General features: G+C 44.6%; 1 protein-coding gene across 2 annotated transcripts in view; it reads left to right on the top strand.

Annotated features, from left to right (window-relative positions):
* Positions 1 to 14,547, top strand: part of IVNS1ABP (influenza virus NS1A binding protein) — a 124,942-nt gene that overhangs the window by 44,277 nt on the left and 66,118 nt on the right. For both annotated transcript variants that reach the window (XM_030206675.1, XM_030206674.1), the window contains exons 6-8: positions 4,924 to 5,097; positions 5,504 to 5,629; positions 6,878 to 6,982. In XM_030206675.1, coding sequence (XP_030062535.1) covers positions 4,924 to 5,097; positions 5,504 to 5,629; positions 6,878 to 6,982 — 405 coding nt within the window. The remainder of the gene's footprint in view (positions 1 to 4,923; positions 5,098 to 5,503; positions 5,630 to 6,877; positions 6,983 to 14,547) is intronic.

Below are 14,547 nucleotides of genomic sequence, written 5' to 3'. Positions count from 1 at the left end.
TGGTGGTGGGGGCAACAAGGGAGACAGATAGCCAGGTAATGCATGGTTGGGGGGGGCGGTAGGAAGGGACAGAGGTGCTGCATCAGGAAGGGTGCAAGGAAGGGACAGAGGTGCGTCTGGAAGGACACAAGGAAGGAGAGATGCTGGACAGGGAGGTTAGGTAGGGAAGAAAGATTCAGTGAGGGGAATGAAAAGAAGGGGGCACAGAAAGGGAAAAAAAGGTGCTGGACTTGGGGTTGGGGTGATTTGAAGGTTGAGAAAGGTGGTGCCAGGACTGGCGGGAAAAGGAAGAGAGGAGGAAGTAGACAGAACAGGAGTGAGGGAAGAGGAACGCTTGCTAGACCCCCTGGAGAGGGAAAAGGGGAGAGAGTCTGTCACATGGCAGGGGGCATAGGGACACAAGTTATATTGGACAGGGCAAGAATAGGAATGCAGAGATGAGAGATGGTCAACCTGGTGGGAAGACGGAGGTGATGCTGAGTTAGATAGGGATGCATAGAGAAGATGGACATAAAGAGAAAGGAAGTGCCAAATGGACAGGGAGACTCAGGCAAAACAGTTAAGAGAAGAGGAAAGCAGAAACTGGGACCAACACAATAAGAAAAATAAAATGACCAGACAAAAGTAGAAAAAGAATTTTATTTTTTCTTTGTTGATTAGAATGTTAGTTCTTGGCATGTGCATCTGCCAGAACTTGTTTTAGACATGGTTGAAGCCTACAAGAAAAACCCCTTGTTGGCCTTCAGTCTCCAGAACAGCAGTGGTAAATTTCCAGCTTTGAAATGGGACCTCCCTTGGTGTCTGTGAACTCCTTAACCTTTTCTAGCAGGGATACCTAGTCCTGCCAGCTAAATAAATGTACTGCTGTTGCTTGTTTTCTGGCTGTCAGCAGCATGCCAGGACTTCTTATACGAGCCCTCGCATTCTGCTCAGCCAGAAACAAGCAGTGGGGAGCAGCGGTAGTCCATTTATTTGGCTGGTTGGGCTCTGTATGCCTGCCATCAAAGGTAATGCCTAGCATGTCCACATGTGGGGAGGGGAGAGGATAGTATTGCCTCCCCCCCCCCCCCCCCCCCCCCCCCCCCCGTCCACCTTGAGAGCCCTTTGTTACAAATTTTCCAGCACACCACTGTCTTTAGGAGACATCTTCCAAAAAACCAGGTTTTCAAGAGGGTGAATGTAACTTTCTCCGAGGACAAGCAGGCTGCTTGTTCTCACATGTGGGTCGTCTGCGGTGGCCCAGGAATCAGGAAAAAATTTTGCAAGCAAAATAAAAGTCTTTCCAGAGAATTCTGTTGCGCAGGCAGCGCAAACCGCTTCCCGCACGCCGCGCGAGTGTGCCTCTTCACCCCAGTTCAAAAATTGGAATTCATTGGAGCACTGTTGAACACAAAGACAGCTTGAGTTTATATTCCCGCGTTGAGGGCAGGCAACCTCCTGTCCCTAGTATCCATGGTTCGAGCTTCTCAACAGAGCACGGCTTGGCAGATGTTGAGACTTCTGGGGCACATGGCCTCCATGGTTCATGTGACTCCCATGGCACGCCTACACATGAGATCAGCTCAATGGACCCTATCTTCCCAGTGGTATCAAGCTGCAGGAAGTCTAGAGAATGTGATCCAACTGTCCACCGACTTTCGGAATTCCTTGCCGTGGTGGACGATTTGACCCAATTTGACCTTGGGACGTCCATTCCAAATTCCTCAGCCACAAAAAGTGCTGACAACGGATGCATCCCTCCTGGGGTGGGGAGCTCATGTAGATGGTCTTCACACCAAAGGAGCCTGGTCCTTTCAGGAAAAAGGTCTTCAGATCAATCTCCTGGAATTGTGAGCGATCTGGAACGCTCTAAACTCTTTCAGAGACCGGCTGTCCAACCAAGTCATATTGATTCAGACAGACAATCAGGTTGCCATGTATTATACCATCAAGCAGGGGGGCACCGGATCTCGCCCTCTGTGTCAGGAAGCCGTCCAGATGTGGCTTTGGGCACGCCGTCACATCATGTTTCTCCAAGCCACTTATCTGGCAGGCGTAAACAGTCTGGCCGACAGACTGAGCAGGGTAATGCAACCTCACGAGTGGTCACTGAACATGGGTGTAGTCCGCAAGTTCTTCTGAGCTTGGGGCACCCCCTCGGTGGATCTTTTTGCCACTCACATCAATCACAAGGTTCCTCAGTTCTGTTCCAGGCTTCAGGCCCACGACAGACTAGCGTCGGATGCCTTTCTCCTGCTTTGGGGAACAGGCCTTCTGAATCCGTATCCTCCCATATCTCTAATAGGGAAGACTTTGCTGAAACTCAAACAAGACTGCGGAACCATGATTCTGATAACTCCCTTCTGGCCACGTCAGATTTGGTTCCCTCTTCTGGAGTTGTCCTCTGAGGAACCGTGGAGATTGGAATGTTTTCCAACCCTCATCACCCAGAACGAGGGGTCGCTTCTACATCTCAACCTCCAGTCTTTGGCTCTCACGGCCTGGATGTTGAGAGCTTAGAATTCGCCTCCTTGGGTCTTTCAGAGGGTTTCTCTCGAGTCTTGCTTTCTTCCAGAAAAGATTCCACCAAGAGTTTGCCGTCTGGTGTGACAGCAAGGCCCTAGATCCTCTTTCTTGTCCTACACAGACCCTGCTTGAATACCTTCTACACTTATCAGAGTCTGGTCTCAAGACCAACTCCGTAAGAGTTCACCTTAGTGTGATTAGTGCTGCTTATTGTCGTGTAGAAGGTAAGCTTATCTCTGGACAGCCTTTAGTTGTTCACTTCATGAGAGGTTTGCTTTTGTCAAAGCCCCCAGTTAAACCTCCACCAGTGTCATGGGATCTCAACGTCGTACTCACCCAGCTGATGAAAGCTCCTTTTGAGCCACTGATTCCTGCCATCTGAAGTCCTTGACCTGGAAGGTCATTTTCTTGGTGACTGTTACTTCAGCTCGTAGAGTCAGTGAGCTTCAGGCCTTGGTGGTGCATGCACCTTATATAAAGTTCCATCATAATAGAGTAGTCCTCCGCATGCACCCTAAGTTCCTCCTAAGATGGTGTCGGAGTTCCATCTGATCCAAAGTACAGAACAGGAAAATCCTCTAAGATGACTAATCACAGCAGGCAAAAGTAGAGGCAGACCAAAGATGAATCAATGCTGTAGATATGAATCCAACAGTCTTCATTGATATAAATAGGGTCCTTCTTTTATTTATATCAATAAAAACTGTTGGATTCATATCTCCAGCGTTGATTCGTGTTTGGTCTGCCTCTACGTTTGCCTGCTGGGAGTTCCATATGAACCAGTCAATTGTCTTGCCATCATTTTTTCCCCATCCTCATACCCGCCGTGGCGAAAGCAGTTTGCATACCTTGGACTGCAAGAGAGCATTGGCCTTTTACGTGGAGCGGACACAGCCCTTCAGACAGTCCGCCCAGTTTGTTTTTTCGATCCCAATAGGATTGGAGTTGCAATCGGAAAACGCACAATTTCCAATTGGCTAGCTGATTGCATTTCCTTCACTTATGCCTAAGCTGGGCTGACTCTACAGGGTCATGTCACGGCTCATAAAGTTAGAGCCATGGCTGCATCAGTGGCCCACTTAAAGTTGGCCTCCATTGAAGAGATTTGCAAAGCTGCAACGTGGTCATCTGTCCACACATTCACATCTCACTACTGCCTTCAGCAGGATACCCGATGAGACGGTCGGTTTGGGCAGGCAGTGCTGCAGAATCTGTTCAGGGTTTAGAATCCAACTCTGCCCCCTAGACTCATTTTGATTCTGTTCCAGGCTGCGCTCTGTTAGTTGATTTTGGTTTCATGTCAATCTATGTTATGTCCCAATTAACCAATGTTCATTGTTTTGAGTGAGCCTGGTTGCTAGGAATACCCCACATGTGAGAACAAGCAACCTGAGGACTGCAGGCTGATTGTTCTCACAAATCCGCCCTCCTCCCCTTTGGAGTTGTTTGTTGGTTTTTATGCTTTTTGATTAAACTGAAGAGGCGTGCTTGTGCGGCGGGCGGGAAGTCGTTTGCACATGCGCGGTTCGCGCTGCCCACGCGATGGAACTCTCTGGAAAGACTTTGTTTTATTTTGCTTGCAAACTTTTTTCCTGGGTCGCCGCGGACGTCGACCCATATGTGAGAACAATCAGCCTGCTGTCCTCGGAGAATACCTGCTACAGGTTAGTATGTTCGCTTCCTCTGTCTATTTTTTGTGTAATAGAAGGTGCTGTGGATAATCATTTTTTATTGGAATTTATTAATCACCTTTATGAAGAGATTCAAACAAGTTTTTTCTATTTTGAGTTTAAAAAACTTCTTGTCACCATCATAACCTGGTGCTTGGAATTTGTCAAGTCCTGACCTATAAATTAAAAAAAAAAAACACCTGCTCCTTGTCCATAATGAATATGTAATAAGGCAAATGTGCATATGTTGGAGACTCGGCATATATAAGTTTCTCATACATATCTGTTGTAGGTATTTAAAAACCTGACAGGTTGTGGGGGTCAGTAGAACAGGTTTGGAAAGCATTTTGGTAAACAGTTTTGCTTTCTCACTGTACCTTAACCATTGAAGCTGCATCCTCAAAAGGAATAGTTAAGTCTGTTAAATAAAACTGGATGTGTATGTAATAGTTCCCTTTTCCTTATTGAAGAGATCAGTAAAGAAAGTTCAGTCCTGAGTTAACTGAGGGGTAAAGCATTTAACAGTTTTGCCTCTAATAGCTTATGTTCTGCTTAAGCACACTTGCATCTGTTCATGGCAAGGTCATCTTAGTCCAGAACTTAACAGTGTGGCTTTTTTAAAGACAACGTTGAAGCTATAAACAGTTTGCCAGCAACTTAATGCTGGGGCAAGGATACTCCTTTTCCTTAAGAACTCAAGTGTGCACTATCTAGATTTCCTGACTTGGGAATTTCTGTGCTTATAAAGGTGTGCGGAGATTATTTACTCTCCAAGATGGATGTTGAAAGCTGTATCTCTTACCGGAACTTTGCAAGTTGTATGGGAGATTCACGTTTGCTGAATAAGATTGATGGTTACATCCAGGAACATCTGCTGGGGGTCTCTGAACAGGAGGAGTTTCTTAAACTTCCACGGCTAAAGGTTAGTAGGTTGCTTGAAGTAGTTAATTTATTGCCCAATGCTGATAGGGTAAGAACTAACTTGCCATTTCTAGCTGTGTAAATACACAAGATTTAAATCCTTATCTTATATAAATGACTGCCATTTTCCAGAGGACTTGTATTTGTTACCTAGATGGGTGACTGTTCTGGTTTATATTTGAAGTTGATGGTTTACTAGGCCGCGCTATAGGCTCGTTAGCGTCTTTAATGAGCATTAACTGTGTATGCACCTACAATATCCCTGTAGGTGCCTACACAGTTAGCGTGTGTGCTAATTGTAGGCATGTTAGAAATGACAAAGCGCCTTAGTAAAAAGGTGCCAAAATGTTTAGCTTAACAGTTTGATAATTTGAATTGTTTTTAAGTTTGCCTTTTTCTTCCTCTAGCTGGAGGTAATGCTTGAAGATACTGTCTGTCTGCCCAGCAATGGCAAATTGTATACAAAGGTAATCAACTGGGTGCAGCGTAGCATCTGGGAGAACGGAGACAATCTAGAAGACCTCATGGAAGAGGTTAGTCTTAAGAAAAAATGGTGGGACAAAGAGTTTTCATAATTTGTACCATATCAAGGATGCCCTATTTACCTTTTAACCATGACCCTAAAGAATTTAAATTTTGCTGTAGGTACCCCTAAGCAGAGAAACTGGGGGGTGTCCAGGTGAGCTGTATGAAATGTTCAGTCTGATCTTCTGCTTTCCTTTTTCTTTTTCATCACATACTGTTGATCTCTCTTAAAAGTAGGACAAACATTTGGATTAGCAATGGGGATTTTGGTTCTGAAATTTTCTTTAGACACTTAAATGCTATTCCCCCACACAGGTTTATGCTTAAAATGGAAAACAAAAAAAAAGGTAAAAACTTCTAATGGTTGTTCCTCCCCATTGATTTATCTCCCCATAGGTTTATTAACAAAACTAGGATACCCAGGATCTGAAGAACAGGAAGAAACCACAAGGGTATTGACACGTAACGAAGCAGCAGTCCTGCCCCAGTTCTCCTAAGAAAATCCGCTGTGGGCAGAGAACCATGATGATTTAATGGTGTTTACTCATTACAGGATATGTCTCTAAAGATTTTTGGCATTGAAACTTTTGTGTAGAGCAGCTACATTTCAAGCATAGGGAGCATTTTATCAGTCTTAAATGTTTATATATAAAGGGGACATCAAACTGACCTAAGAGGATGAAGGATTTACCTCCATATACAGCAAATCAAGCTGCTTTTAGGGAAAAAAAAACAGCAACCCTTCCCCACTTGTGTTGAGTTGATTGTTGTTGGGCTTGCTGATGCATATGATTTGCTGGCTATAATTTTAGGAGTTGAGAATTTTTTTTTCATTTTTCATAAGCCCATTTTCTCTGCTGGGACAGGTCATTTATGTAAACTAGCACGTCTTCAGGAAATTGCAAGCTAAATATAACAACTTGCAGTCTGAGTGGTGTAATTGTTGCCCGGTTAAGGAGATTGATCAGAAATGCTTTGCTCTGCAGTATACTGTACAGTTGTGCTTCTCTGATTTAATGTTACCATAATAGAAAACAAGCATTTTCAAAAATTGAAGAGGATGTTTCAAACCAAGAAGCAAGGATTCTTCAGCGAACGTTTGAATGACATGGGTCCTATTTACTGCTTAATATTTTTGTGATTTTTGCTAGATTCGGTTGCTGCAAGAGCTGCACTGGTGATTGCCTTGTGGAGTTTATCTAGTGGAGTAGCTATGGAGACAATAGCCACATGGGTATTCTGTTGCTGTTTTGCAGGTGCAAACCTTGTACTATTCAGCTGATCACAAGCTGCTTGATGGGAATCTGCTAGATGGACAGGCTGAGGTGTTTGGCTGTGATGACCACATTCAGTTTGTGCAGGTACAAAATGCACATGGTCAGAGGTAACAGTAGGCTAATTGTTAATTAGATCATTATGGCACACCTAAATTTTAGAACTACTTAAAGGAAGCTAGAGATACCTCTTTTGTAAATATTGATTGAAAGAGCATCTCTTTGATCATTTGTTATACAGTTCCTACTAGCAAACATCAGGTAAAATCTTACATTTGATCACTTTTGGTAACTGTTTACATAAAGGTTAAGCATGCATTTCAGAAAAACTGACCTCAAATTTAAATTTTTTGTGGGGTGAGGCTAGGATCTAAGGTTCTAGAGTCTGAATATTACTGGGATTTGACTTGTCGGATACCTTTTTGATTTTGTTGCTGTTAGGTATATCTTTCAATTGAAGATGAGAGATAGCTTTATTATTTTTTAAAATTATCTTTATAGGAAAAATTAAGGATAAATATACAAAATACAAACCTTGAAACATATTACAATTTTTCTAATCACATCACAGGAATACCTACCAAACTCTGACTGAAGAGAAACATACATAGCTACATTCAGGACAAGCATTATAAATACTAAATCGGTATGAACTAAATTCTCAACTGCATTCAAAGTAAGGAAAAATCAGTTGCTATTCGAGGCCTCCCTAGCCGGCCTTCCAAACAGGAAAGTCTCGAGCTGCAGATGCTAGCTTTATGCCGTATGTCGCTGGAAAGACCACTTTGTCTAATGTGCATAAACATCAGTAAATGTCCTAATCCAAGCCTTGATGGAGTCAGTCACATTAGAGAGTTCAAATGGGGACCTTAAAAGCTGATTGACTTTCATCCTGGTGTTTCATATTTATGCACATATTAAATTGTTCAGAACTTTTCTGTATCCCCTTCATTAAAAACAGAGCAGTTTACAATAATGGCTAAAACAATAGCATGAATAAAGGAAAACCTGCAGTCAGATATAGTCCGCTGTAGTCCGAAGTATCATTTTCCCAAACTAAGGTGAAGTAGTAGGCCTTTAACCTGATGAACCTGATAAGTTCCAGTTTGAAGATACTTTGGAAGTGCATTCCAAAATAGTAGGGCCAAGATACAAAAACTAGAGTATGAAATTATTTCATGATGTGCTGTTGCTGACAAACCAAGCGATTGTGAGACTAGTAGGGGGACAGGAGTATGGGGCGTGAGTTGCTAGTCTCGTGTCCTTGAAGGCAAGGAGTTCATTAATCCTATAACCTACTGGTAGTCATGAGCTGCTTTGAGATCAGTGTCTTGAGATTGTAAAGAAGACTGGCTGTATTCTGAATGAACTGAAGCAGTCCAAAGGCTATCCAAATACCATTGTTACTGTAGTCTACATAACTAGTTACTAAGAAGTAAGGTAAGCAAAGCATCCCAATTATACAAGGGTTTCTTAGACCAGTGCACAGTGCAAAAGCAAGATTTGGTGATAGCAGCAACTTGCAAATCAAAGGTCAAGGCTGAGCTAAAAACTCCCAAACTTTTCTATAAAGTTTTGATATCTTGTCCATTTGTGGTAGAGGAGACAGGACATATTGCTGTTCTATTTAATCCTATTGGCTTCACACTTGATTCTGATTTTGATATGCCGCTTTTTACTTTAACCTCAAGCCTGGGCTACACACTAATCTGTTGCTTTTTCCCAGGCTGTAAAAGCTGTTCAGCCAACCACAGCATCCCATGATCCTTTCACTTCTAATATAGTGAAATGATGCAGTTTTTTTTTTTTTTTTTTCCTTTTATTTTAAATGATTATGATTCAAATTAGTTTATCGAAGTGGTATGTACTTCCTAGTTAGAAGATGGAAGTAATTGTTTCTTTCGACCCCAATAGGAAGGGGGTCGCTGTCGGGAAACGCACCATTTCCAGTTGGCTAGCAGATTGCTTTTCCTTCACTTACGCCCAGGCTGGGCTGACTCTTGAGGGTCATGTCACGGCTCATAGTGTTAGAGCCATGGCAGCGTCAGTGGCCCACTTGAAGTCAGCCACTATTGAAGAGATTTGCAAGGCTGCGACGTGGTCATCTGTCCACACATTCACATCACATTACTGCCTCCAGCAGGATACCTGATGCGGCAGTCGGTGCTGCAGAATCTGTTTGGGGTTTGAATCCAACTCCACCCTCCAGGACCCGGTTTTTATTCTGTTCAGGCTGCACTCCCAGTTAGTTGTTCTTCATAGGTCAATTTCTGTTATGCCCTCGCCGTTGTAAGGCCCAATTGACCCTGTTTATTGTTTTGAGTGAGCCTGGGAGCTACGGATACCCCAGTCGTGAGAACAAGCAGCCTTCTTGTCCTCGGAGAAAGCGAATGATACATACCTGTAGCAGGTGTTCTCTGAGGACAGCAGGCTGATTGTTCTCACCTACTCTCCCTCCTCCCCTTTGGAGTTGCGTTTTTCCTCATTTCTTTGCTTGTCATTTAACTGAGCGGGAGTGGTCGTGCTTGGGCGGGAAGACGACCGCGCATGCGTGGTGGGCGTACCCTGCGTGCAGGACCTCTCGCGAGATTTTTCTTCCGGTTTCGAGGGTCTGCCGTGGACGTCAACCCAGTCGTGAGAACAATCAGCCTGCTGTCCTCGGAGAACACCTGCTACAGGTATGTATCATTCGCTTACTCTGCCAATGTGATTGCCACGATGCTTTGATCACGTCATCGTTCTAACTTCTCTTAATTATATCAGAACTTGGGTGTTTGAGGCATGGTTTCCGATCACAACATTTATCCATTTCTTGCTTCTGTGCCCTAGGTCTTGGATTTCTTGCAGCAGGGCTTTGATAAAGGCTTGGTGCTAGCTTCTCTTTAAAGTCCAAATAGTGTTTTCGAGGGAGCATTCGGGGTAAGGTTTTGTCTAGCCATCTGGATATTTCTCGGTTCCTTTGGGGAGCAAGTCTTCTACGTCCTCCTTCTAGGGTTATCTTTCTAGTTTTTGGATTTGAACTTAGTCCTGTCAGTTCTTACTAGGGCACCCTTTGAGCCCTTGGCTTCCTGCTTTCTAAAGGGTTTAACACAAAACAGTAATTTTAGTAGCCGTTGCCTTGGCTCGGAGAGTATCAGAGCTCCAGGCTTTTTCTTGTCAATCCATATTTTTGGAATTCTCTAAGGAGCGGGTCGTTTTACGTTTGGTTCCTTACTTTCTCCCTAAGATCTTGTCACGGTTTCATTTATCTCAGTCTGTGGTTTTACCTGTTTTAGGTTCTTCCTCTGGCTTGGAGGATCAGCGTCGCTTATAGTGTCTGGATGTCTGAAGTTCTGAAGCACTATGTGAAAATGAGTGAGAACATTAGGCGCACAGATTGTTCCTGTTGCTTGGAGGGTCCAGGAAAGGTTTGGCAGCGTCTAAGCCTACCATTTCCAGGTGGCTTTAAGAGATGATTGCTTCCGCTTACCTGCTCTCCGGGAAACCTATCCCAGAAGGGGTGAAGACACATTCAACCAGAGGTCAAGCTGTGTCATGTGCGGAGTCTTTCCTGGTGCCTCCTTTGGAAATTTGTAAGGCGGCTACGTGGTCTTCCTTGCGTTGTTTTCAAAGCATTACTGGTTAGATGTTCAGTGTCGTCAGGAGGCAATTTTTGGCACATGTGTTTTCATGGCTGGATTTCTAGGGTCCTTCCTATGAAGATACTGCTTTACTTCTCATCAGTTGCATTCTGGGCCGGTCCAGAGGGACGCTGAGGAAGGAGAAATTAGATCTTGCCTGCTAATTTACTTTCCTTTAGTCCCTCTGGACTGGCCCAGATCCCTCCCTCTAAGTGCTTGCAGAGATATTTGTTTTTTTTGTGGTTGCTTCGTTTTTTTTCTATGGAGCTGCTTTGCAAATTTGCTGTCTTATTGAAAAAAAAAAAAATTATTGGTTCAGGCACGTTATGCAAGGGACATATGTGTATTGGTAGTATGTCCTGGGTGGCTGCTCAAGTTTCTCGGTGGCACAGAATAGGCTTGCTTTCTTCTTCTGCTTTAAGATAATACTGAGTGTAGTTATAGTTAGCCAGGGCTCTTATTGGCTCAGAGTCAGAGTTTTCATTCTCCACCTGCTGGAAGGCGTGCACAGCCCATCAGTTGCATTCTGGGCTGGTCCGGAGGGACTAAAGGAAAGCAAATAGCATGTAAGATCTAATTTCTTCAGTCTAATTCACTATTTTCTGGTTGACCAAGATGAAAAGACTACAACTCCATCTCTACTTAAGCAAGAACGTTAGTTGCCCATATGAACTTGAATCACTTACAGAATTCTAACCTTAGTTCATAAAATACTTCCCTCAGCTTCTCTTTTCTGAATTGTTTAGTTGGTGCAAAGTAATGGGTCAAATAACGACTGTTACCTTGCCTGGTGCTTCCTGCATATCTCTTGTCCTCTACAAGTTGTCCAGAGATTAGGTCCACACATGTTTGCTTATCTAGTGGTAAGTTAGCAAGTTGTTTAAGGTGGCTGTGTTTATTCTGAGTTTTATTTTTATTGCTTGCCTAAGTAAATACTGAGGAGCTGGACTGGATGCCATGAGATGTCTCAGCTGAGTTTTCAGTTCTTGCTCTTTCTACACCTGCTGGTTGATAGACATAACTATCCCACAGGTTTTGGAATAGTGGGAAGGACTAATGGAACGAAAATTCAGGTAAGACCTAATTTCTCCTCCAAGGACAAGCAGGTCTTCATATTCTCACAGATGGGTGATGTCATCCAGCCGAGCCTGTCATGGATGCTGACTAGCTACATGTAGAACTTTCAAGCAGCATCTCACATGCATTGGGTGCCTTCCTGCCCAACACATGAGCGTCATCACCTCAGTCTTAGTTGTTCCGCAGAGCTGAGAGGACCCATCTTCTCTATGTGGCATTTAGATTTTTCAAGTGCCTTCCTCGTATGATTTCTTTATGCGGTATTAAGTTTTCTTTGTTTTCATGTTTGGCCAATTTGGCTTCTGCCCTGCTTTTTCAGTGCCATAATTAGGGAGTTCATGTTGCCCTCGATTCCTTTTTTCGATGTCCCAGACAGCGCCCAGTGAAGTAGTGATTTCCATGATGGACCCACACTCATGGTGTATCAAGTTCTCGGGCCTGACCATGACCCTAATTTTTGCTCTGTTTGAAAATGAAGCTGAGAACACAGAGCATGGCAGGACCCAGGAGGAGAGGCTTTTTGGCACCTCGAAATCCGATGCATTGACCTCAATGGCTGCACAGACTTCAGCATCCACTGGAAGTGCACCAGTATCGAGAAGAGCTCCACCTCTCGAGATATCAGACGCTGATATTAGGCCCCAGGACCGGTTAGCATCGGACTCGACACCAAGGGCACGCTTGGGTACCCCAGTGTCTTCATCAGCAATGAAGGATCACAATGTAGTGCCTTGGCAGAAGCCCAGAAATCACAAGAAACCTTTTTCCCTAAATGCACGATGCCTGGAGCGCCGGGGCATCGGATGCACCGGTATCCAAGAGGCACTGGCACTAAGAGGAACTCTTCCCCTCTGTAGAAGAGGTATCGGTGCAGCAGTCTCCAGTCAGGTCCTAGCTTCCGTTTTGACACCAACTATTTTGCCTGCCACTCTACCGTTGCCCACACCTTTTTCAGTGCGCACCTGTGCCAGCTCCTCTGATAGTCCAGAACTGCTCACCTTCGATGAGCAGTTCTGGACTATCAGAGGAGCTGGCACAGTTACTACAAATGCAGGCTGCTCCAGTATTTGAAGGTGCTTGGGCCATAGGAGAATCAGCCCCAACATCTTTTTGAGGAGCCACCAATGGCTGGGCGGAGATCCTCAATCTGGCACCTCAATGGATGTCGAAGCACTCAGGACTCCCCTTGACTTCGTGGGGAGGAAGTGTTCCCTGGGCTGAAAGGCAGGATTGAGTCTCGGGGGCCCTTCAGGACATTTTGTCATGGCTACACTAGGCTGAGGCACAGTCTGTAGAAGCTGACTGAATATGCTGAGGAGTCTAATTGGGACCACTCCTGGGATTCAGAGGAAGATCCATGTTGTTTCTCGGAGGAGTCGTTTTATGGACTTCACTTTGATTCCTCTCCTCAAGTGAGACTAAAATCCCATCCTAAGGAACACTTTCACAGGTTTCGTGAGGGAGATGGCAGCTGCTGTCCCATTTAAGTTGGAAATTAAGGAAGAGCCCAGGGCAGAGATGTTGTCACCATTGGGCTACAAGTCACCTCCTAAAGACGGGGGGTCACTGTGCCATTGTACCCTCTCCTTCAGGGTCCACTGAACTAGGAATCTCCCCTCTCAGTGCAGATTGCACCCAAGAAGATGTAAACCCAGTACCATTTCCAGTACCAAGAAGATGGATACCCGGTATCGTGTCCAGAAGGCTCCCGGATTCAAGAAGGCACAACTTCCACACCAGTCTATGGTGGTTGAATATGGGCTAGGAGTTCCAGGTTTCCATGTCTCTGCACCCCCTGGTAGAGAGGTTAGGCCCTTAAGACTCATTTGGGAGAAACACTTTTCAGGCCTTGATGCGCATTGCCTGCATCCAGTCCTACCAGCTCTACATGAGTCTCTACTTGAAGTGTTTGGTAAACTTGCGGACTCTGCCTCAGGAGCAGGCCAGAGAGGTTTGCCAGTTGGCCCATAAGCAGATGGAGTGTAGGACATACCTGGCCAGGGGCATGTACAATACTTTCGATGTGTCCATACTCTCTGGCATGGGTGTAGAAATGCGCAGACTCTCATGGCTGCATGTTTCTGACCTTTTATTACACTGAGTTTAAAGAAAGTTTGAAGTCAGTTTTTTCGACCACCTTTTCTTTTCTGGCTGTTTGGGTTTGGAATAAAAATTGTAATCTATGGCCAATTTAGAAAGCTTTCAAAAACATTTTTGTTTCAGAAATTTCTAATTCCTGAGGATTTGTCAGAGTTGCTCTTTTTTTGTAATCCGCATAGAAAACTTGGTGGTGGTTGCGGACTATAAGAAGAAATTGTAATGTAATGTTAGCAGATGTGCCAAGCTGAGTGGACAGTCTTAATTGGGCATAAAGTGGAAGAGGTTGCTGATCGTATCAAGAAGCATACCAACATCATCTACACTCTCTTGGCACCCTCTGTTACATCTTCCACTAGAGATTTCAGGTAAGCCAAGGCGGTGGACCTGTTACTCAGAGGTGTAGGTTTCCGCCACCTTCTTGCTCAACCCAGGCGTCCTAGGCATCGCCAGCCCCACATCCAGAAGCCTCAATAGGCTCCCCAGTCAAAGTAGGGAATGGGCTTTTGGCTCCTGAACAGCATAGCTGCGTTCCAAGTCACCATCCCGGACTGCCTACCGGTAGGGGGAGGCAGAATTTTTATCATAGGTGGCCCTTTGTAATCCAACTGGTGGGTTCTTCAAATAGTCTGTTACACCCTGAATTGGTGTCAAAGACCACCAAATTGCCCACCAAGAGCATCTTATCTTTCAGCATGTACTTGTAGTGGAATCTCTGCCCTTCTGGCCAGTGCGGTCAATCCCATGCCACCTGGGTAATAAGGGAAGGAATTCTATTCCAGGTTACTTCTTTGTGCCCAAGAAAATGGGAGGATTCCATCCCATCGTAGACCTAAGGGCCATGAATAAATTTTTGGT

This window comes from Microcaecilia unicolor, chromosome 6, assembly GCF_901765095.1.
Source record: "Microcaecilia unicolor chromosome 6, aMicUni1.1, whole genome shotgun sequence".
NCBI classification, from domain to species: Eukaryota; Metazoa; Chordata; class Amphibia; order Gymnophiona; family Siphonopidae; genus Microcaecilia; species Microcaecilia unicolor.
Note: the sequence above shows the minus strand (reverse complement) of the source record. Positions and strands in the feature narration are given on the sequence as shown.